The 26,376-nt window shown below is 36.7% G+C and overlaps 1 protein-coding gene across 1 annotated transcript; it reads right to left on the reverse strand.

Annotated features, from left to right (window-relative positions):
- Positions 1 to 1,599: 1,599 nt before the first annotated feature.
- Positions 1,600 to 23,022, reverse strand: LOC105040418 (uncharacterized). The gene is given in 12 exon segments (XM_073254742.1): positions 1,600 to 2,971; positions 7,038 to 7,524; positions 7,606 to 7,652; positions 11,275 to 11,509; positions 11,679 to 11,770; positions 11,933 to 12,010; positions 17,263 to 17,437; positions 17,440 to 17,491; positions 20,364 to 20,508; positions 20,594 to 20,635; positions 22,977 to 23,013; positions 23,016 to 23,022. Coding segments are annotated over 8 exon segments (624 nt in total). The 3' UTR covers positions 1,600 to 2,971; positions 7,038 to 7,524; positions 7,606 to 7,652; positions 11,275 to 11,509; positions 11,679 to 11,682.
- Between the last annotated feature and the right edge of the window lie 3,354 nt (positions 23,023 to 26,376).

A 26,376-nucleotide genomic window follows, 5' to 3' on the forward strand; every position in this document is an offset into this window, starting at 1 on the left:
AGTTTTCATTTGATGCATAGGTTAGAAATCATTGAAATCGTATCCTTTTTGGTTTCTGCATATTTTGTTGTATAGATTATTTTAATGGTGTAGATCCTTGATTTAGATTTTTAATTAGTAGATATCCCTTTGTCTCAAGAGAAGAGTAGTCCATGTTTAACTATTATAATCCTATAACAGTATAATAAGTTTTCAAGCAATCATAACTTTTTATATTCCTATCCACAAACCCCATCAAGTTCTTCCTATATCAACCTTTAGATCTTTCTGTGCTTGCTAGTGCTGCTTTTTTCCGAAAGAAAAAAAAAAAAAAAAATCTATTGCTGCTTTGCACATAAATAAATAAGTAGCACACCTTTCATCTACCTTACACCACATCAGATCATCTCCAATCATCTACCAGCAGTGCTAAATTACTATGAGACCCTTGCGTACTGAAAAAGAATGCCGTGGAGGAATCTCCCAATCTTCCATGACGAATGGATAGAACACCCATATGCTTGCTCCGTCATTTCTCACATGATTCAACTTCTGAATCTGAAAAGGTGAGTACCAATAAAGCCTAACATGCATATCCCTTTCTTTCAAGGATGAGATGCGTGGATTTATCAAGTGTGCAAGAAAATAGGCCCCACCAAACCCTAGTCTACTCTGTTCCAAGCTTTCAACTCTCTAGGAAACGAAAAAGAAAGAACAACAAATAAATGTTTCTTTCGTTCCGGTTATAGAATGGGACACTTGCTTAACGCGTCCCGCATCCGAGCACTCTTGTCAATTTCCTTGGAATCCATGTGACCTCATGACTCATGCTTATTTAAATCTCACAAGAAACACTAAATTTTTATAGGATATGGAATGACAGAATAACTGTTCTATAAGATAAAGCCGCCTCGGAGACTAAAGAAAGGGTAGAGAGTTTTTGATACTAATTTCATCGTTAATCTTAAAATTTTTAAAATTGATGTGAAAAAAATAATAAAAATAATTAATCTGGATCTCATTTTTTGATATTTTATCTGGTTCACCTTAAATTTTATCCGGTTCAAATGAATAATTATATCAATGTAATGCAGTGATTAGAGAAAAATTCGTATATCATCCACGTGATTTTATGAAATTGATGAAAAAGAAAAAAAATTGAATCAGAAGTAAAACAAAATCCATATTGTATAAAATAAAAAAATAATAATAATTAATTTTATTTCAAAATTATAAATCTATTAATATTAAGAATTCTTCTTTTGAGATTTATAATTTATTTGACCCCTATCTCACGAGTGAAATGTTCCATGTCTGTGCCAATACTTAACCATTCTCCACCGATCGGTGAGTACATCACCATCCATGCCACCACCGTAATTATTAGTGAAATAAAAGATAATTTCCCACCTTTCTCATGCCATAGCCACCATCAATAATCACCGCAGATCATTTCATTTTGACATTTACTCGAAACTCGAACCATGACCACTGGGGGAGAACCTTAGCCCATTGCCACTGGGCTGCCACCACGGTGGCACCTTTTTGCGCTTTACATCTCCCAACAGACAAAGCTTCCATTGATCTTATCTCCAAGTATGGCATTGCTTAGTTGATGCTAATCGTTAACCATATTTGTATGCTTGAAATTAAGCAATGACCCATGATAGTTCTTATCATCCATTAACAGTAGACTAATCAATCATATACAAAACAAGACCGATCAGGAAACAGAGCAAGATACTGAGCCCAAACCCATCTATGTAATAGTTCTGCAATGGATTAAGAGATTTATCTGCCAGATTGTCGACATCTCATGCATCCAAGTCACGGGTCGATTTATCTGCCAGATTGTAGACATCACATGCGTCCAAGCCATGGATCTCACATTTCCAAAAATGGTCAGGCCCCACGATTAAACCTGAATTCCGTTTTTCTCCAAGTTAGATTCCATAACGAACATCCACGTCAACCCATGGGCCATAGCCATGTGGTCGTCTAAAGAAAAACCACGTAATTTATATTTCTAGCAAGGAACCTACGATTTGTTAGGATGAAGATGAATGGTTCACCATCATATGGCTGTCTTTGGTCCCCAACAGATGGGTCCTCCATTCAACAATTTGGACAAATACAGGCAGTAACAATCCAGAACGGAATGAGACAGACATATGTGGCTTCTGATCAAGGAATGAGGTAACGCGCAGATAAGTTTGGTAGTCAGTGACTTCCAAGGTGGAAGCCATGAGAATCCCATGCACGATACCTTATGGAAGAAAAGGAGCGAGCCTGTCTTCGTTCCTTTATTAGTTTGCTCCACCTATCCAAAGCACTAGAGATCAGGAGGTAATCATAGGTTCTGGATTGCCAAACTCTTCCGTTAACTCTCCTCTAAAGATCAATCCTATGTGGATGAGAATGATTCCGAAGCTGAAGTTAACAACAGGGGTTGATATCAGAGTCCCATCCCACACATTTTGATGGAACATGACGGCAATCACTGCCTACTGACGGCCCGCGATAGCTACTGGTATTCGCTCCACGTCGGAGCAGATGTCATACCATCTGACAACATGCGGCCCCGGGAAGATAGGCATCGTACAAGAGATGATTCTTTACTCCTTTTCTTTCTTCTTCTCTATTTTAAAAAAATTTTAGTCTTGTCAGGTGCAATCGATCCTATCATCTTAATCATGCAAGGGAGGCCTTTCTCCTATTCTTCCACGAAACGGTCAGCCGCCGATGCAACTCTGTTGGTGGTGACAACCATATCCAAAGTTTTATGGATAAATCAACTTCATCCTATCTGAGAGAATAGGCTCTTTACTGTCTGTCATGCATGTAGAGAGCTCAAATGTAGGTTGTCTTCAAGACCTGAGTCAGCTAATTTCCAGTCCATAAATATTTTATTCAAATTGATGTGAATTGATTGTCAAGCTACATGTTGATGCTCTTCTCCTTCTCCAGGGTGATCACTTTTATCGATCGAGTTCTGAAAGAAGCTAAGCATAAACATCAGCAGCCATATACAAGTTAAGAACGATAAATATTCCAGACAGTTGAAGACATATATGTTCCCATAAGACCAAAAAGAAAAATGTTTTTCTCAATAAACCCTGTAAGCAAATAAAAAGATATTGTGATCATAGAGTTCAAGGACATCTGAAAACACTACTGACAACTGCATTTGCTTTTTAAGCACAAAAATTTGAGTTCATGAGAAAGAAAATACAGATGGTAGGCTCAAGTTTAAAAGCGTAGGCAGAAGATAGAAAAAATTTCCAAGAATCATGGCATGACAATGTATATATATACAATAAAGCTTAGATAGCAGAAATAAACTTCCAAGTATTATCACATCACAATATACTTAACCGTTCGTATGTATGCACATCAAAAGCGCTACATTGCCTAGAAGCTTCACTAGAGATTCTCTATGTTAACCGTTCATTAGGAACTGGCGTCAACAAGCCAAGGACCGAATGATTAGGTTTGACAGGATATATTTTCTTTTCCTCTGCGAGTCCATACAAAATCTTGACATCCACATCATAATGACAGAGGTCCAGCTTCAATACAACAATCCAGCCTACATTGCCTGTCTGAGGTCCAACATGCCTGCAGCCTGCTTAGTCTATCCACAACTTGCGAATGACCAGTTATTAGAGGGTTTTTATTTCAATCAATAAGATTTCCCCCCCGATATTTTGGAGATCAAAGTGGTTACACATGGGTGGTGGTTAGAAATTCATTAATCCACATCAAGTTCATACATATCTTACTCATCCTAGGTTCTGTTTTTAACAAAAACTTGTACAATCTCAAGGACTAAATAAAAATTACAGATGTTTGACCTCTTGGATGTCTTCTCCTAAATTTCCTCTTCACTTGTAACCTTCTAGATAGCTTTAACGGTCATTTGCAACTGAAAAAATTTTAATTACAATGAACCTGAAGATGGATGGTGTTATACCTCAATGTATCAAAAGCTGTCGACAACTAGTTACAACCTGCCATCTGAGAACCAAATTCACTCGGAAAATAGTGAATTTAAAATTATTGATCAAAATCTAAACAAATTAACCAGTGAAACAGGTAATAAAGTTAAACTCCTCAGATAATCAAAATAAAGGCAACTCTAATAGTAAATATAGCTACTCTTTTTAAGGCAAACAAGCATAAACTAGCTTCCTGCAAAACTTACATACTCAAGCATTAATCTATGATAAATAAAAAATTCCCAGTCCAGCAATCTTTCTCTAAAAAGTAAACACTTTAAGTTTCTTGAGGTGCTCCATTTCAATATTCATAAAATTCCTGCCAATAAATGAAAGAGCGATGGCTGGAAGGACTCAAAAACAGGAAGTCCTATAATGCGTGGGACCTTTTGATGTGGCACTGCTCTACAAAAACCTCCATAATAGGTGAGCAACCAAGACAATACAAGCAGTTGATGTCTTTGAAATGATGCAGGTGAAGAATTCAAAAGAATCCCAATTGGAAATCCATATTCTTTTTTGAAATTAAGCTCCTTTAAACCAATTTTATTGCCAGACAAACTTTAACCTTTTAGAAGGTGCTGGTCTATCAAACTGGTAAAATTCTGGATAGTTTAACCAAGTTACCTGGGATTGAATCCCCCTTTCACCAGGGTTTAGGGGGTAGAGGTATTGAGGGCTATGCCCTGTTGCAGCTCATTACCTATGGGACCGTCTATCTCCCCCCAACCCCAACCACACACACCCCCCCCCCCCCCCAAAAAAAAAACAAAAACAAAAAAAAAAAGAAAAAAATGAAAAAAAAATGAAAAAATGAAAAAAAAGAAAAAGAAAAGAAAGAGAACCTCTTAATAAAGGAGTCTTAGAGTAGAAATTTTGCATGTAGATCTCATGGCAAACTCAAATACTAGGATACCTAGCAAAAAGGATAAAACAAAATTCTGTGGTTATCTCTCTAGTTCAAGTTTACCATCTTCAAGTCTAGAATTATTTTCTTCATTTTGAGACATTCATACTACTGATATGAAATTTCTGCACATGAACTTTATCTTTACATGTTGACATTTTTCATGATGTTAGCTCTTTCCATTTGGGAACATACTTCCCATATTCAACCTTCCTCCTGACCATAATGCCTCAAAACTGTTGACTGGCCTTCCTATAGTTGCTTTAACCACCCTTATAGTAACAAAAAATGGCTTAATCTCACATACAGAAGCCAATGATGAATACAGAAGTGCCACAGGATAGAAAGTTAGCTACAGTGACAAAATGAATATCTTAAGTATTCAACCACAAAATAGCCATGGAGTGTCAACCTATGCTGATTGGCTTACCATCAACGAAAATGTGCATCAAAGTTTTTCCTTGAGAGGAAAGTCATCCCAAATGAGCTTGGAAAAACTTTTGCAGTTGGACAGAACAATAATGGTGTTATGAAAGAAAACCAGTGAACCAAAACGACAGTCGTATAAAAAAAAAAAATACTGCAAATTTGGACATGAGATTCTTAAGAAAGATACTAGTGATGGTTCTGAAGAATTCATCATCAGCAGTAACAATGCTATTGCTTGCATCGATATAAGAACATAACCATCCCTGTTTGTAACCCTGTGGAGGTAAAATAACTCATGATGAAACTCTTTTATGTTTTATACATTAGTGGTATTGTTTGATATTTGCATGTTACCTTCGTTTCATATTTATGTCTTTCACAAACTTCTGTCAAATGTCAGAAATAACATCACTGACTTGCTTGGTCAAGGAAATTGACATCATTTTGCCCCCTTTTTTTGATACTTTTGAGTTGTTTTACCGATGAAATAGATTTCATTCTTCGTTTCTCATTTTTCTTGTTGTTGTCAACAAAAAGATTGAAAGAAGAAGCATAAAATTGTTATGTTTATCTCAGGGAATATTGTTTTTTGATTCCATCTATCATTTCATACTGAGAATGCCCTCCTGCTTATCTTAAAAATATGTTGATTACCTCACTCACTCTTTCCCTGCAATTAGTATCACATGCCTGCACCCTCTTGCTTTTGGCCAATCAGATGAGTCTCCCAAATGACTGGACCCCATCTACTTTCTCTTTGATTTGACCGCCAAACAGATTAGACTCTCTCCCTCATTCAATTTAAGACATACTTGTCACCCTTCTTTCTTCCCACAAATGTGAATTGCATGTGCCAGGTAACCATTTTTTATCAATAAAGGACCAAGTTGTTCAGTGTAAGAATCAAGAACAACCATTTTATGCCTCTTCTATAGATTTTCTATCTAAAGGCATCAAGTAAAACGAGAAAAGCAAAGAGAATTGTTCCACTAGTAGAACTAGCATTATCAGAAAATTAAGGGGCAGAAAATGAGATTTCCTGAACCAAGTTAATCCATGAAATTATCTTTGTAATAAGCTACAAAAATTGACATATGAAAGATTCTCATAAAAGATATAGACATGAAAAAATAATATCCACATATCAAACAATAAAGAAACATAAAATAGAAATGAGTTTCATGACAAGTCATTTTAACCGGGTCTGGTTTACAGGCAAAGATGACTACATTCTTACATCTGATGCATGCAATGAAATTACCATTATTACAAATGAGTGCCTCAAAACTGTCACATCTATAGGGGTGCAAAAAAGCCAAGCCAGTGCAAGTGGCAGCGCTCAGGCTTGGCTCATGATACAACAAGCCTGATCAAGCTTGGCTCATATGAGTCTGGGCTGAACTTCTCATTGAGCTGAGCCAGACTTCTATTAAGGTTTGCAAGCATTCTACTCCCAGGTTCCACTCACGAGCTTGAAACTTGTTTGAGCTTGGCTCATTTCCTAGTTAAGCTGAACCCAGATGAGACCATTACCACATTGACCATATGACTTTCTTGATAAACCTCATACCCAAATTTAAATATCCTTTAAAAAAGAAAAAGGGAAGAACTATTCTGAAAGGTACAATTGTCATGAAAGAGGAACATGCATCACTTGTTTAGAAAATCAAAAAAATGAATTCAAATAAATACAACAAAATTTTGGGCATACTCTAGAAATATACCTCTGAAATATCATGCAATGGACCGGATGTCAAATCCCGAATATCATCATCATGTAGAGCTATGGCACAAAAGATGATGACCCATGCATGTGATTTGGAATGCCTATGTCAATAGCCAAGTGGAAACCGCAAGTGATAGAATCATGGCTCCAAAGCCATATTTCACTAAAGTGTCCACATTCTCAACTTCCAGTCTTTCTTGCAAATGTTTCAACCACATATGGAAACTACAGCTCCCTTCCTGCACATACATGTCAAACCCTTAGCTTCTTTAAGATCTTCTCATCCAATAAAACATTTAGAAATTCACATTCTTGTCCTGATGATATATTTTGTTCTGCTGAGCTTCACTTTCAAACATTATCTGGTCAGCCTCGTTATCTTCCAAGACATACGGTTTAATTTTAGGTTCAGCTTAGATGCCAGTGTATGCTGAGTCTGTGTGAATTGTTTCCATGACCGACCCAAATAAATTTGTTAGAGGCACCTGTTCATAGTCATATCAGCATCCAATGAAACATATTACCCTGACGAACTAAAATATATGTAGTGAAACCCTGAACGATACCTCATGCAGTTGACATCAGCAGACTTGGATTATATAAATTACAAAGACTGCAGATATTAAGATGTTCTTTGATCAGCACAGAAATACGAAATTTGATAATAGATGATGCTGAGTTCAAATAAGTAAAAGAATTTTTAGGTGGGGTTGATTAGCAAGACTAAGCATAAAAAAATACTACATGATTGGTTAGGTGCTACATTTCTTGATTGACAAATTTAAAGGGAAGAAACAGTGGAAGAGAGTAAATTCCAGTTTGATGAAATTTAATAGAGATAAGCATGTTGTTTGAGAAATTTCAAATCTCTGTAAAAGAATAGCTATATATCTGTACTAACCCCCCCCCCCCGGGCCCAAAAGAAAAAAAAGCGCAAAAAATTGGGCAAAACATCAGGTTCTGCCTAGGGGTGGCAATCGGGTCGGGTCAGATGCGTGTCGGGTCAGAAAACATCAAACTTGAACCCGACCTGTTTATTAAACAGGTTAGATTTTCAAATCTGCACCTGACTCATTTAATAAACAAGTTACCCGACCCGACTCATTTAATCTATTTATTAAACAGTTAACCTGTTTAACCGATCCGACCGAACCCATTTAACCTATTTATCATTTAATCTATTTATTAGATGAACAACCTGTTTAACCGACCCGACCCAACCCGTTTAACAGTTAGAACATCAAAGAAGGGAAGAGAAAGAGGAGGCTCAAATTCAGTATTTCATCTATAATTAAATCAAAACAACAACAATTAGTTGCCTGTAGAAGAAGGGCATCCAAAATTATTGCTGTTAGAAACAGTTGAATGAGCACAAAGATATTCTAAAATTATCATAGCATCCCTACACAAATCTTAAAACAAATCTCTGCGCATTTTGATATTCAGCATAAAAAACAGAAATCAAAACTCAAAAGGAGGAAAAAATCCAAGATCTCAAGCGGCCAATCCCCCTTAGCAACGGCAGTTGGGGAAGAAAGGGCACCGGCCGTCGAAAGAGGAAAAGAGAGAAAAATCTTAGATCTCTAGCGGCCAAAGCACCAAGCGGCACAACCGCACAAGCCCCCTCGACGACGGCCGTTAGGGAAGAAGACACCAGCCACTGAAAGAGGAAAAGGGAGAAAAACAAAAATCCTAGATCTCGAACACGTACTCGACCTCCACGGCTCCACCTCCACCTCCGCCACGGCAACCTGGAGGTCGAGGAGAGGGACATACGTCTCCTCCACCTTCGCAGCCAGGGAGAGGCACGCCACCGCCACCAGCCTGCGTCATCCACGGCCGATCCCCCTGCAGCCCGAGCCCGTCCGATGGGTGAGGAGAATGGAGAGATCTTCATCTCTGACAGGCCCGTCCTTTCAGAGCCAGAGCACATGCGGGAGGAGGGGTTTGCTCTGGGGAGTGGCACCATGAACGGATCTGAATGAGACGGAGGGAGTGGGTGAGGCGACGGAGGGAGTGGGTGGGGCGGTGACGGATCATGGAAGGGGCGAGAGCACTAAGGCTTTTTAGGAGAGGAGGAGAAAAAGATGGAGCGGGTGGGGCATGGTCCGCGTGGATCGAAACAGTGGTGGGGGTTCCTCGACAGTGGGGAAGATGATGGGGGACCTCGCCGGCGCCGCTGCCTGGTCGATCAAGAGCAGGAGGAAGAGCAAGAGAGCAAGTGGAAGAGGAAGAGGAAATGCGAGCGCCGCCTGTAGTCCCTGATCGCCAGCTAGGGTTAGAGGAAAATAAGAAATGAACCAAATACGCAATGGATTCTTTCCACCCATGAATTGCAAATGTTTTAAACAAGCCGTCCTCTTTGATCCAAATTTATTAGCCCAAGTTATATAATTTGATCCGACCCGACCCATAACTTAAACGGGTTCAACGGGTTAAATAGGTCAGACACCTAAAATCTGGATCCGACCCATTTATTAAATACGTTAAATGGGTCGATCAGTTTACGACCCGAATCCGTTTAAGCCAAATCCAAACATGTTTAAAGCAAGTCAAATACGGGTCGGGTTGGCGGGTCAGGTCATATTTTGCCACTCCTAGTTCTGCCTCACCATCCTTCTGATAATACTCTTAACTAAAATGTTGCTGAACATCAAATACCAATTTATGTGTCAGTGAATTCATGCATGAAACTAAAACATGATAAACTTAAGATTACAAGCCAGCTTTTAGCTGGTTATTGAGGTAATTGGCACTTAGTAGCTGGTGCAAGTAAACCCTCCTATTGTGTCCATGAGGTTAAAGTTCGCCATCTCCCCCTCAGTCGCTCGATTTCGGGCATACAACCTATTTTGGGTTGGAACCAGACAAGACAGGCATTCCGTTCAGTCTAGGCCACGAAGTGGCCAGAACCATCTCAAGCATGAAGGTGGTTCGAGTGGTTTGGCCACTTGTCTCACCCAAGTAATTAAAGGGAAGGCAGAGAAGGCATCATGCGCCTTCTTTGCCTCTTCTTCAACTTTTTTTCTTTTGAGAAAAAGAAAAAACAAGAAGGAAAGAAAAACATCCATTCTTGCCACATTCAAGCCAAAATAGAGGTATGATTCCTCTTTCCTTCATCTCCTCCTTCCTCTTTTTTTGTAATGAGATTATATCAGATTTATCTTTTGAAATGATATCATGATATGTTGTAGATCTAAGGATAATCTGCGATGCCGAAAAATCATGATTTTTCATTAATAGTATAAGTTTTTAGATTAAAAATGTATTCGGATTAAATTCGATAAATAACATTCAAAAAAAGTTCTGTAAAATTGGTAGCATGTTTGGGGAATGCATGCTACTTGCTACATCAATTTGGTAGCAATTTATTTAAATTTGGACTATACGAACCTAAGCCCAAATTAAAAAATAAAAATAAAAAACAAAAATAGGTGGTGATTAGTCCATATACCCATGGCTGAAAAATATATCTAGCACCCCTAGTAAGATGCTATACTAATCTGAACTAAATTAACATTCTAGATATTTTATAATTAAATATTAGAATATTAAATAAAATTAATTTTAAATATTTTAAAAATTATAAAATTATTAAAAATGTATTATGTATAGATAATGTAGAGTATTTTTTGAACTAATATAATGATTTTTTTATTACAATATAATTCAATAATTTTTAAGTAATTAAGAATCTATGTGAAAATATCTGATGTGCTCGTTAAAATTGTAAAAATGGATCCAGAAAAGCAGCAACAGCCTGAGCGTGATGGAATATGGCACCAAATTCCTTCTAAAAGGTGATTTCTGACAACCCCGATGCTTTTGAGGATTGTGTAATCCCAATCTCCCCTGCACACCATTTCCCTCTATCTCTTTCTGCACCATTATGTGTGCCCTTCCTACTTTCTCCTTTCTTCTCTTCCTATTCTTCTTCCTCTACTTCTATTCTTTGCTCTCTTCTGTTGTTTTGTTCCTTCACACTAATACCACATATTCCTAGAAGGGCTCTCTTCATGCTGAATTTCTATTTCACATTCTATGTGCACGGTGTATTTATCTATTTAAAAGCATAAAAGGTCTGATGTCACAAGCTAAAGCAGGGAATTCACAATTTCACATTCTAACTACATGCGAATTTCTGCACAGTATTTGGTCCATGAAGCATGAACAGCTAAGAAAACAGATCATAAGATGATTAGATATTCTCAGTATCTCACATAAATGTCACTCACAAGGTAGTGAATGATAAAGCCAAATGCCAACTGGTTGCATCAAGGCTTCAAGATTAAGTATCAGTGCTAAAACAAGCTTATGTAGAGTCATCAAATATAGACAACCAAACCATAATGGACTCGGTCGGTAGAAAAATGGCAGGAACTTCTTGAGCCAAGCCCCCAAAGATGGGTTTATGTAATCTGCCTTGACATCATTGATTTTAGTCCCGTGGTAGCATTCTCTCTTCAAAGGCTACAAAAGATTGTAGACAATCATTGAAATCTTTCCAGACCAGACTAGAAGCCAGAAAACTATAAATATCTCAAGTACTGACTTAGTAGGACATTTTGCCACATGTGAAGTAAAATAAGAAATCTATATTTTGAAAAGCTTCAAAAAAAAAAAAAAAAATCTGTTTTACCTGTTCAATGAGGCATTGCTGTACATGCGCAACTTCTCAAAAAAGGTGAGCGCATAGAAAGTGAATCTATCCACAACAACAGATACACCAATCTACAACATATAAAGGAAATGTTTCCAATAAAAGTGAATCAAACTCAGGTGGCAAGGATCAAACTGGAATACACTAGATGCTGCAGCAATCTTAAGGTCTGTAATGATGCCAGCATAGAATTCTCATGCAAAGATAAATGGCATTAGAAGACCTGGTCTTACGTCTGAGTCAAGATGGCGAGAGTTGGATTTTTCCCCTTTTTTGCTACTTCCAATTGCCAAAACACCAGGAGATTGAAGCTGCAGATTCCAAAGGTGGTGTCAGAAATCTTAAACTAGCTGATTCAAATCCAACTGACAAGAGTATAGTTTCCAAAATTCTAGATGACTTAATTGGCATTTAACAGATTAATAGAACAATACTAACTTTCATCGAAGAAAGAATTGCTAATTTGTTTAATCATCAGAGGAAAAACTACAGATGTTCAATTAAATTCCTAGCCTTTTCCAATCACAAATAGTAATAAAATCAGCAACTCAATAACTATAAGGAAAATTCAGCCACACTTTAGCATGGTACTCCATAATTTTCTAAGCAAAAAAATAAGTATAGGTTTTTAAATTTAAATGAATGTGTCCTCATAGGCCTCATCAAACCATGATAGACATGTAGAATCTCCATCATCAGCTGCATATGCATGCATTGATCCCACTTTTTATGATGTATTACAACATCTTGATCTTATCAATATTGCTTTTTTTAAAAAAAAAAAATAGTGTATTTTTAATGTGATTGGGAGCTGGTGCAATCACTTCCATGGGATGAATTTTCCTCAGTATACTTAGTTGAGAGGAGAGACGTCGGTCCCTTGCAAAGTCAAGGATCTAAGCACGAGAACTAGAAAAGCATCTCGATGAACATTCTCAGGCCCTACCCTGAAATTCTTGTTTAATTCACCAGAGTCAGGTGCGATGAAACTGCCCCCCATTAGTAAAGTACCCTCTTCCTATTTAGGATTTGTTTGGTTCACATGAAAAATTTTACCTCATTGGAATGTGTTTCCTAGGAAATTAATGCCTGGATATATTATAAATGGAAAATTGATTTTGGCATGTTTGATTGACCATAGAAAAGTGGCATAGGAAGCACACTTTCTGGAGTGACTTACGTTTGGTTAAGCATCTATTTTCATAGGAAAGTTGTGTAAAATACTTTTTATACCTTTAATAAACTGACTACAAAAAGAACATAAGCCACTAGAGTTAAGGGCATTTCTGAAAAAAAGATTTTACCTCGATTACCAACTAGTGGAAAAGTGGGTTTCCTATGTCCTATTTGGGTTTCTATTTTACATGGGATGTGAGAAGCTTATTTCCATAGGAAGGCTACTTTCCTATCCCTCTCATTTGAAATCTCCAACCAAACATAAACCACTATGCTATTTTTCTGTTGACCATACTACCCCTTCTCTTCCCAGGAACCAAATGCATTAAGGGGTTGAGGTGAGAAATGACTTCTCAAAAAATCCATTTGCCACATATTAGCCCCATTCACTTGCAACTCGCAGAGATTGTAAGTACCCAGTGCCCCACAACTATTAAAGTAACATGTGGTTGAAACACGAGAATGCCTACCTTTGGGCCGAGAGTGCTTGCCCTTGATATCAAGTAGGCTACCTTCTTCAGACCATAATTTGGAATAACCGAGCCCAAGTACATAAATATCTTTGATGCTACCATTTCAAAATGGTTGCTAATAGCATAGCCGTTTCTTCAGCCTATATAATCACGTATGTAAGCAAGCCAGTTGCTTTAGTAGAGTACATTGATACAGATACATACCAAAATCTCAAAAAATGAGAAAGACCAAGTGTTGGTGAAGACAAATCCATAGCCTAGGTAGTGAAAGAAACATACCCATAGCCAAATCCAGGCCTAGACTCGTGAGTGTGATTCAACAGAGTCTTCTGCCCGTGAACGATAGCCTGATGAATGTGACCCTCAGGCTCAAGAGGCAGATCCAAAGTCGGTACCTTACCTAGGAGCATACTGTAGTGTAGCATATATAGCAGCAAATAATGCAATAAATAATTTCAAGTTCCATAAAATCCACTCAACATTCAAAGATTGATGTGTCTATTCTCATTTGCACTAGTTCTAGAAAACTTTCCTACAAGATTCACCAATCATGAGATATAAGGTATCATCTAACCAACGAACTATTCAAGCTCTAGAAAAACAATCTTGCATACAATACCATCAAAACCCTATCCTTAAGAATGGTATTTACACCTCACTCTTGGGAGAGTCTTGTAGAGAATCTAACTTCGATTAAAGTTTTCAATTTTCACAAAATGCATTCACTTTAATACACAGCTTGGAGGGGAAAGGATGAGAGGTATTGCATATATTACCTCTCATTTACCCTAAGGTCCTATTTGCTTGAAGACACTCAGGACAGCGTGAAGCAAACTAGAGTTAATAGTCCTTATCTTGCTTTATCCTACCAATTTTGCCCTTGAATAAAGAAAATTGATGGAGGATGGATCGGAGGGCATCCAAATAATTTTAAAAATAATCACTAAACTGGATAAAACTATCATGATAAAATGGTAGAATAGATCTATCTAGGATTAGCCAGCATTTTTTTGCATGGCCTAAATGTGGATATCCTAAGTTAAATTACAGTCAACCTAAAGACATATTCAGAAGAAATGGTAAAAAGGGCACCCAATGGATGAGGCTCCTACCATTGCAAGGTCTAGGAAGGTTAGACATATGCAGCCTTACCCTTGAATGTGACTAGGCTATTTCTATATTTCCAACCCATAACATCTAGGTCACTCAGGGCCAGCATAACTAAGAAAATCAGGCTGGGCTAGAGAGGTTTCTTCACATCCAGGTGACCTAGCTTTATCTTTCTAGAAATCTTTGTTGAATAGCTCTAAGAAGCAACAAACAAGAAAGATGGCATGAGCAAAATGACAACCAATTGAAAATATCATGTTTATTATAGTTTCAAATGGAATAGGAAATGGAAGTAAAATCACGGATAGGTAATGGGCTTGACAACAAAATTAAGAACCTCCTACTTCCAACATTATTATCGGGTCAATATTTGGTAAGGCACCTTCCTGGTACACCTCCAGTTCTATATATGAAAAATGTTTGTCACATCGTGTTATGTTAGCTGCAGACAATAGCTTTCAAGAGAATTTTGGTCTTCAAACTAGACATATACACCTAAACTTGCCCAAGTCTGAAATTATATTTGTGTTCTGGTTTCCCAAATGCTTTATACACTAAGAAATAAGCATGATGGTTTTTCAGGAAAATCTTCATCATGAGAAGTTCCAATTAGTAGTTACCTTGCAGAAAAAAGAAGAGGAGGAGAAAGCTATTGTCTTTATCAAATAAACTGAAGTTTAATGGTGTAGGTTATCTCTTATTTAGACCCTCCAGAATTCCTGGGAGCATTAGGAATAAAAGACATGAGAAAAGGAAAGAAGACTGATCTTCTAAGTATACAACTAAGAACTACTATGGACTCGGGCCAATCAGAACTTTCTAAACAGACTTCATCATCAAAGCCTTCTGCCAGTAAAATGTGCCCCATTTTCAAGCTAAACTACAAGTTTCCTGGCTTCATTGAAGGAACAGGTTTTTACAACTGTTAATCTAATGGCAATCTTCAACAAATTAATACAAACTCCAAGCAACATAAGTAAGAAAAGGTCGAACAATGACATGAAGCTTAGGATATGAAGGCCTACCTTATTTGTCACAACCTTAAGCTCATTAAATGAGGGATCAGGACCCCAAAATTTCCATAGACTTCTAGAACAAGTCTAAAATAAAGAGACAAGATGACAAAGCTTGACATAGGTAATTACTATCAACTCTAAGATACAAATTATGTTGAAAAGTAATACTTAAGAACAGACCAAGAGAAATTGAAAAGACAATAAAGATAGGACTAACAAAATTTCAATCATGATGGAACTCCATATGCAAGACAGCTAGCACTCTCAAAACATAACTGCAACGACAGCTAAACTTCCCTAAGTTACTGTAACTAGAATAAAAACCTTTAGATGCTAAATCGCTAAGCTTACTTAAAATTGTACTTCTAAAAGCCTATAGAAATTCTTGTGAAAATATTAGCTGACATATATCCATGGCCTCCGCACAAATACATATCAAGTTGACAATTCCCTCAAACAAGGAATAACATGATCCTTAACGATCAAACAGTTGAGATCAGTTATTTGGTTCTCTTTGCCTCCCCCATCACTCATGTAAAATGATTTTAGATCCAGTCTTGTGCATGTTTAGTCCGATCTGTTGCCATGACAGAATCATGGCTCTTGGAATTCAGCAAATTGAACCAAATTAACAACTTGGAAGGCATTCCAATGCACATGCCATATTGGCATCAGCATGATACTCATTAAATCCCTTTTTGACTTTTAAACTGAAAAACATTTTTTTAAAAAAAATTTAAGTCCAATTTTAATATTTCCATTTCAGCACAGTATAGAACAGGGCATTCCAGACCATACCAATGGCACCTAAAGCCTTGGTTAGAAGTAAAAGCCTTTTGGGGCCCCTGTGCAAAGTTACTTCTCCTATAGTCCTTATAACTCCAAACATTTACTCTTTGTTAGCTACCTAACTATACACGCAAATTTACATTAATGCACACTTTGAAGTTTGAATCATATATTGACCTTAGAAGGCAAAGAAAATCACAAAGGCATCTAAGTCAAGTAGGTTCAATATCATTAATTGTTTAAAGGCTTTTTAAGCCATTCACATCATTAAGACCATATCAAAAATATAATCCTAGATTACCTTCTATATTTTACAATAAGCTTGTTGACCCCATCTATCATCAGTCATACAAAATAATTAAATGAATTTTAGGAGTAAACATGTGATATGTCATAAAACTATTTTCTCTAAATAATATTGAATAAAAAAAGGTCAGACTCCTTTTATTTATGTTATTTCATAAGCAATAGCTCTCCCATGTTAAGTATTTATAATCTTTTTTGTTGCCATATTTCTCCATTCACTGTCAAGGAATGGATAATTTAAGTTCCTAGAGTACAAAATACTCCTTGGCTTTGACAGGAAAAAAATATAATCTTTGAGAGTCAGTGAATTGTGTCAGCCTCTGCTTTATGTTACACAAACGTCAAAAAACAAAGTCCTCGCAATTTGTCAAAGAAGAGTCCTCTTTAGTATTTATTTATAAAAATCATGTAAATGCCATAATAAATGATCACATGATTAGAAATGCAAAACAAATCTGGGAAAAGAGAGTGGGGCCAGTGTCAACCATTATCAGCAGCCCCTTGAATCTGAGAATAAATTAAAAAATGAAAAATCAATGGATGGTTAGAAGATTACCAAAACGATGGTAATGAATATGCAAGATGGGCCTCCAATTTTTCAAAAGAGACTGAACATACCACAGCTATAAGTAGGTAAACTAGGGTTCAAAGAAATCCAAACAAAAAGGTAAAAACACATGTCAAATGTCTCACCTATGCTTCTCTTTCATTTGCTTCACTGCATCAGCCAAATCATGGCTCCAAAGTTCTTCTGAATCTTGAAATTTCAAAAATTCGTCTCCTCCATGCCCAGTCATGTACAAAAGAATGTGGATTCCTTCATCACTTAAAAGACGCTTTGATCTCGGGACAATGCTCTCATGTCTTCAGTCAATATTCGCAGAAAATTTTCAACAGTCACTTCATGACCTCGATAATCAACCTAAAGGTTCAAGGCAAACATTGAGCAATCTTAGCAAATGACACCTTAAAAACTATAGGAGTTAAGAAAAAAGGTTTCTACCAGTCATATTATAACTACTGTGCTATTATTTGGTTCTCTTTAATATCGATGCTCATCTATAATAAAAGCTGTATGTGCTGCTGTCCCACATAATTTCAAAGCATGAATGAAGCTGGTACATGAGCTTAAATAGTGTAATAAAAACGATAGTCCTCCCCTCTTGTTAATCAGGCTTCTAGGTTCCAATGGTAGGCCTCTTTCATTCAAAGTCGAGTAAGAATTTTAAACCAACTCATAGATGGAATTCATATAGAGATCGAGTCATAAAATGACATCACATGTTTTGATAGATCATATCTGGACCAAGAAAACTAAACTCAGAATAAATGAGATAAGGCTTGCAGATTAGAGTACCATAGGAGGAAAGAAAGGTAACATACACTACATAACATGTCTTAGAAGTAGACATATTATGGCTGCAAAACAAACAAATATGCAAAGGTTTAAGAGCCAGTTCCATAGGACTGGCTGGCACAGTACATGCCATGCTGTGCATTGCCGATGCGGACCAATACATATATTTATTACAATTGCATCCATTGAGCAAACATGGTATTGAGACTTATATGAAATAAAATAACAATAAAACAACCTTAAAATCACATTCTGAAGATCTCTAAATCTTAAAATAATCATAACAACAAAAAATTTGAAAAAACATAAAAAGCGAAGCGGTACTGTACCGATATGCTTCTGCTTACTAAGTGTCAGTATGGTAAAGTACTGTACCGATCTAGTAGAAAACCGGTGTGGCATTTGGTACCAATATTGCAAACCTTAGGGTTAAAAGATGGATATGATCGTATTGAACAAAATATTACAACTAAGATTTATCATCTCAGTATCGGACCCCAGACCGGTGAAATCTCACTGTGTGTCGGTACGTGGTACGATACGGTATGCATGTATCGATATATGATGGTTCGGCGTACCAGTACACTATTGGTATGATACGGTCTGGGGTGTACCGGACAGTTTGATCAAGTACAGAATTCCATGATTACAACTATCATAGCATTTTTTTTATAGCAAAACAGAGGCGCTGGGACCAATATTATGAGCTCAACAAACAGAGCAAAATAAGTTTAAGGGGCAAAAGAAAAGATGATCACTTGCTTCTCAGCCTTCTAGGGAGATCCAAAAATATAAAAACTAACTATAAAAACATCAACACAGTGATGCCCCAGGATAATGACAACTTCTAGTGTGGGTTTTAATGGATCTAGACAAGTCCTACCATTTTCATCACCTCGCTGAAACAAAGTTGGATGCCTGGATGGTTCCTTCCATCATTTTTTTAAAGTAAATTTTGAAAAAAAAAAAGGGGGCATTTGAGTAAACAACCATGAAGACAAAAAGAATAGAATCAAAAATTAAATATAGGAAAGAAGAAGAATGGTTTACCATGGTAAGGGAGAAGAGGCAAGTGGGTAGAATTGATTTGGGTTACTAGGAGCAGTGGGAAATAGCTATCTAGAGGGAGAGAATCATGTTATTGCCATACCCAATTGGGGGCATATGGAGTCTAGGTGAGAAGAAGAGGAACATGATCGAGTATGGAACATAGGGCTTCATTAGGGTATTCTTGGAAATCTAGAGTTAAACAAATAAAACCAGATACATGGGTTTCAATAGAGGTCACTGCAGCTTGGGAAATTTTGCATGGCTGCCCAGCTTTTCCACAAAACGGACTTGATAGGGTCATCCAGAGCAACCCAGGGTGTCAATACTAGTTGGCACATGCCAACACTAGAAACCATAATCATATGACAGTAAGTGTGTCAAAATATAAGGAAAGCACTGGTTGTACAACTAGGTAAGTTAGGTTGTGATTCAAATCCTTTCTTACAAAAGAAAGAGAACTTGTCGGCTACATGCAACTTGCAAGAATGTGTGATGCTCAATCTAGAAGTCTTTCTGCCTCTAGAAAAGGATGATGAGGAATTCCTTCTATAATAAAGTTTTAGGTACATGATATCTCTAGGGGATGTTTTGCATGCCCAACTAAAGTATCTGTAGGTTATTCTATATATGGATGAGGAAAAGTGCCTGGAACTTGGGCTAAATATATTGAGTAGAGTGGTTTCAGAATTTCAACCATGTCAAAGCAGTGGGATTTAGTTAAGTAATTTAACATATTCAGACAGCTTATGGTATACACCTACATCTGTCAGAAGCATACGGTGGAAGTTTTCCTGGTAGGTTACCTCTTTAACTACTCTGCAGACCTACTTGTTGGAGTAATTCTGCTGATTTGGTTCCATTGCTTTCAATTTCTGTATGTCTCTCAAGATCAAGAAGTAAGCATTTTTAGGTCTAAATATTTCTATCAGAAAAATGCGAAGATTGATTCACTAACTTCATTACATGACTTAATGGATGATCCAGAAATAATATCATTAAGCATGAGTTATGTCCAAGATCTATCATCTAATTCTAAAAAACACAACTGAAATCTCATTATTTCACCCTAAACAATATCTTGGCTACCCCCCACTACATTCTAGAGTGTCCCACTGTCATTTGGAAGTTGACCAACATGAAAAATCATGAATTAAAGTGGTACGAAAGGAAAAATATTGTGCCTTTGGTAGTCTTGACAGGAATGAGTTCTCTATTACAACTTACAAGGCATGAAAGTGTTTATGACTTGTTTATGGCTTCATTGTTAGCTAGTTGTAAACCACATATATATTTTGTTTCCAGATTCTGCCAAAGGCATCATTCACAAATATTTCTCTCCATACAAAGCTAGGACCCTGTAGAACATCCACATAGTTTAAAAACTTACTTCAACATTATCTCCATATAAATTAAGTTGGTGGTTTGCATTGTTGAAAACTTGAGCAGGGTATTTGTTCCTCGCATTGCAGGCCATGTCATTAGCCAACATAAGTATTATCCACTCATCAGGGATTCCAAGTCGTTTCACTGTCCTGACGGAAGGGAAATTTTTTTCTTCAACTGAGCAGCTATAAAACATCAAGAGATAGAGCACTCCAAGATGTCCTCCCCACTTACCTATACAAGGACAGAGTATTGGCCATATGTCTGTAATTAAACCTGGTTAGAAATTCAACATACTAAGCAACAAATTAATGCAAAAGGTATTATTGTGAAAAATCGACAAAATTTGCAGACTAATCTATAAAGAAGAAATTCTACCACCAAAAAAAAAAAAAAAAATCTGAAAGAAAGAAATTACACCATGTTCTCAGTTGACAGTTAATTGATGCCACAAAATAATCTTATGTCCTAACAAGTAGCTGGTGGTTGTCAATAACAAATTTGACAAACTCTGAGGAAATCTTTCCGACTTATGTGAAGTTGTAATTAATTCTCATACATATTCTGATTAGATTGAAACAGTATAGTGTTCAAATATATTGATTAAGGCAGTAATACAAAGTTGATGAGGAATATAAAAATAAAATAAAGATTTTTTGTACACATCTAAAATTGAAAATGTGAGAGTGATGCCCACGCATGCCCTCTTTAAAGATACCAAATATTGTGCTTCCAATGGCATGTTTGTGGCAGCAAAGGTGCAATAGGCCAATAATAACTGTACACCTCCTCATGAGCAAAATTTATACAGATAACTGATAGCAAAAATGCAAAAAGGTAACGCCGTGAACATGACATGGTAAGAAGCATAGATATTCATTGTGAAAATACAGTCCAACTATCTGAAACATCACCTCAAGCAATCTAATTGTTGTTATTTTGTCTGAGCATCTTTTAAACTTACATGACAAGAGCAAAACCTTCATACAAAATTGACAAGGCGATACATGAAAATCAGGTATAACCATCAAACTGAAGCAACATAACAACAAAATAATAAAGCAATGAGGGCAGAATGGTAAACATAAATAATGGCACCAACCATAAAGTCATAGATGAATGAAAGTATGCGATGTTTATATATGGCCTTAGTTTCAGGCAGACAGTCATAGCAGTAGTAGTTTTTTTGTCATAATATTAAGGCACAAGAGTATGTATAATTAAAAATCTGCCAGTGAATAATCATCAGTGATAGACAAACCATTTGCAGAAACAGATTATGGTAGCAGCATTGCATAAATGATCCTTTCCCTTGTCTTCCAAGTCCAGCCCCAAAGACTGAAATGTCTGGAGACTGACAGACACATAATAAATACATGGTGAGATGTAGACAGAAACTGAGAAAACAAGGAGAACAGGAATAAAATCAACACACAGAATAAGGCTTGAGTGGAAAATATTGCTGAATGCACATTATCTCCAACCTAATCATTCACAATATAATTTTCCTTTACATAAGAACAAACTTCTGAGTTCTGAGTAATTCCTCATCCATGCTGGCCCCATTGCCCAACCTCACGTCTCATTACTCGTTATTTGCAGATAAAAGATTAATAAAAACCTACCACCTTGAGAATATTACCCTTTCTTAATATGCAGAAACAAGCATGATCCTTAATATGTTATATCTCCTTCAGAGAAGCTTCGGTTCCAAATTTATCTTTTGCCATTATCTCCTCGACTGTCTCACATCTCTACCCACAAACCCTCTTGTTCTTGGTTGTTGTCAAGTAATATTTTAAAACATCAGGCGAATTATATTGCCGGCCAGTTAAGTGAAAACAACTAATATCCTCTCAACCTTAAAAAGCCTCGTCACTCCAATCTTCCCTGACTCTTGCAATAAAAAGGGGCGGTTAGAGCATAATTCCAAGTCAAAGATGTTCATGTATAAATTTAGCATATGTTAACTCTCTAAGAACTTGCAATGCTTTTATTGGCAAGAAAATTTGGAACAAGAACCAGTCTGACATGGAACCTAGTACAACGGTTGGCAAACAGGGAAAACCGATCTTCCTATTCACATTGAACTCATCGAACCAAGGAGCAATCTGCCAGAACTTCCCTATATTTTGAAAGTTGTCTGATGAAGAAAGAAGATGAAAAGACAGCCTCCACTGGAATCGATCCCCAACGAGATTGCGTATTGAAATCATGATTCAACCCTTTCTCGACTGACACGTATAGGGCATCTTCAAAGACGGCATGGAAATCAAGACCTAACAAGACTGCGCGTTGAATTCAAGAAGATTCAACCTTTTCGTGAAAAGTGACAACCTAAACAATTCACTAGTACAAGGCTTCTTCAATGACGGCATTGAAATCAAAACCTAAGAATACTGCCCCATGAGATCAAGATTCACCCCTTTTCTTGGCAGCCGAACCCGCGAGCAATAATTCGCTAGCATACGGGAAACATTCAAAAGACCAGACGTCCAACACCCCATAAGAAACCAGGAAAAAGGAGAACAAAAGAAAAGGCGAAAAACAAATCAAGAAACTCTTCTTGCAGAGAGACAAAGCAACAAGGTAGGTAGATACATAGATGTGGGTTTACCAGAAACGGGAGGTGCAAAACAAGACGGCCCAGTTGTGTTGTGCATGGTAGAGGAGAGCGAACGGGAAGGAGAACCACAAGCGAGAGGGAGAAGAATAGCAAGAGGAGAAGGGCTATGTCAGCAGAACCTAAACGTTACATCTACCACTGTGTGTTTTCTTGTCGGAAGCCTAGAATTTTAGTTTGGGCTAGCATCCACCAGTGTCCGCAAGTTCTGATGGGCTGTAACATTATGCACCGAAATAAAGCAGTGATGATGCGCATATATTTTAGATGGTAGATGTTGCCATGTTGGAAGTAGCTCTACAGTGAAATTATAGAAATCAAATTTCTACCACAGATTGAATACGCTTGCACAAGTGGGAGGCAGGATCTGGTTCCCTGGGTTGGCAACCTTCTCCTCTGTCTCCAGTGAACCAGGATTGTGGCAATCCCATCCCCCCTTTTTTTTTTTTTTTTTTTTTTTTTTTTTTTTTTTTTGTAACGAAAAAGAGGGAAACCAAATAGCATAGTTGGGAAGCCTCATTCCTGGCTCCTAAAAAAAAAAAAAAAAAAAAAAAAAAGGAAAAGGATACAAGAGCTTTCATTCATAAGAGCCGCCTCGGCTGAGCCGATACTTGACGAAAAATTTTGGCATGAAGAAATATGAAACGCAGGCAGAAAATAGTGATTGGCCATATAAGATTAGCTGGTTCAGCATCGTCATATGTTTTTGGCCTTGCTCTTAAAGATACGCCTACCCACCAAGGTGCCTCACAGCACTAAAAAAAATCACAGCACTAAAATGTATAAAAGAAAAAAGTTTGTCTTCTAAAGGTACTAGGATTTCGAAATCAACTCTTGCCCTTTCTAAAACCAACTCACCAACTACAAACTTAAACTACTACTTCGAGACGGAAACAAACATGATGTCTTGTCAGTTTAAATAAATAACTTGTGACACAGATTGCCTAGTTCTAATGCTGTCCTAGCTTTAATAAAAAAATAAAATAACTAGCTAAGACAACTCTAACTAGTTTAGTTAAAAAAAATTACCTATAGATCTTCAGATTATCTTGAATTTATTTTTAAATTTCTAAATCTTTTTGATAGGATACAATATTTTTGGGCTACTACAGACTTATTTTTAAATCCTTCCCATCCATTCTTATCATCTGCTGCCGTTTAGACAGGACTATCTTTGAATGATTTTTGATTACATAATTTTGATAATTAATGATACAAATTTATATTCAGATTACATAGATTTTTGTTCAAATTACACAGATTTATATTCAAGTTACACAATTATTTAGTTTTAATAACTAGTTCTGTAAATTTATATTCAGATTACATGGATATATACCTAAGTTATACTGTTATTTGATTCGATTACATATTTTGATTTTTTGTAATCAGTAACTATTTAAGAGCAGTTCTATCATTTATATGGACTTAAACGGCAGCAGATAATAAGAATAGACGATAGGGATTCAAAAATAAGTCTTTAACAGTTCAAAAATATTTTATTTTATTTGAAAAATTTAAAATTTAAAAATAAATTTAAATAAATTTAAAAATTTATTGATAATTTTTTTTATTTTTAATTAACCAGGATAAGCAATGACTGACAGAGCTTCCGGTTGCCGCGGCTCCAAATGCCAATAACTACTGACACTGCCGTTGCTATCACCCGCGGCCATATTCTTCATTATTCACGACCGCTCTCATGCACATTCGGTATGCTTTTGATAGACTAACTTAAAAATAATTGATCACCAAACTGCAGATCCGACATGAAAGCCGTAAAAGACTCCTTTTAATTTCTACCAAGTTCTAATTCTTTTTCCCCTCCGGTCTTTTTTTTTTTTTTTTGGATATCCCCTCCCCTCCACTTTTGGATGTCGTCTAAAAGAATAAGGGGATGGTTTATGATATCCTCTCTCTATATATATTTTTTTAAAACAAATCTTCAACATAAAATCTAATCTTCTCTGTCCTTGCTAGCCTTCATGACAATCTCTCTTCCTCTCCGTGCATGTGTCAAACGACCAACCATATATTATTTAGGCAAACGGCGATTTCATTAGAGTCTCATGCTCTTAACCCTGGTTCACAAAAGATTTGCTTTTTATGCTACGATTGTGGTATTCTTTATCCTTAATTACTATAAAGCAATTAGTCAGAAAGCCTCTGTACTGGAGAATGTTGAAGTGTTCATGTAGCTCCCCCCAACCCCCACCCACCCAAAAAAAAAAAAGGAGTTGGTGAATTCAGATTGCCTATTTTGAGGCTCCGGAGACGAAACAACAACTCATTTCTTCGTCAATGTTCATTTAGTAGAAGCATTTGGTCCTTTTTGCTTGCATGCCTAAATTTGATTAGATTCACTAATGAAACTTTATGTTCTTTGGACAGCATGGAGATTCAGGAAAATCAAGTTATCGCTAAAGAAATCTTGGATCAACTTCTTATAGCACTAAGTGCGCAAATTTGGGAAGAACATATATGGTTTTTGTGAATTTTCCTTCAAAAAAAATATTCATCAACAATGATTTTGCATAAAATCTCCAATCCTTCCATCTCTAGGAAAACTTATGCTCCGATACATTGCTAAACAACCATAGATCCATCTCATAATTCTTGTAGCCAATGATGTAGATTGATCCTCTCTCTCTTATCTCTCTCCCTTTTATATCCCTCTTTCACTAGTAACTAACACCACAAATTATAATTATTCCTTAATTTCTCTATTTTAATAAAACTAGGGGAGGTGTCTTACTTCATCCATTACCCTAAAAAAATAAAAATTACAAAACTTTTAATCAAATCATACAAAGGAAAAGGTCTTCAAGTGCGTTAGGTGGCCCAACAATATGGCTTTCATTCATGTTTTCCATCTGAATTATGTGAACCAAGATATTCTTGTTGCTCTATTCATCAAAAGGCATGTGCTTCCGGATCCAAAGATATCCTCAGGAGATCTAAATGCTGACCAACTCATTGCCAATCAACAACCAAGGTTGAATCTAGCAATTAGTATAAAAGATTTGATACAACTTTGTTGGGGAAATTAAATCTACTCTCCCCGATTCATAGTCGGCAAATTCGATTCACAGTCGGCCAACCAACCATATATCGACGACTGGCAATAGACCATCAAAACCACATCACAGAATGAGTTTTAAGTCGATTACAATATGTCATTCGACTCTCAATCATTGTAACAATTGGAACGTTCGACTATCAATCAATTATACCGATAAATAATTGAAGATTTTTTATCAACTTCCATCCGAGATCAAGTCAACTATGATGACCGCTGATCAGTCGGTATGCCAAAATAACCAACCGACGGCCAGCCAATATATCATATGTACTGACATATAATTGGCATATTGGAAACTACTAGCGTGGAAGA

Source organism: Elaeis guineensis, chromosome 3 (assembly GCF_000442705.2).
Source record: "Elaeis guineensis isolate ETL-2024a chromosome 3, EG11, whole genome shotgun sequence".
Lineage (NCBI taxonomy): Eukaryota > Viridiplantae > Streptophyta > Magnoliopsida > Arecales > Arecaceae > Elaeis > Elaeis guineensis.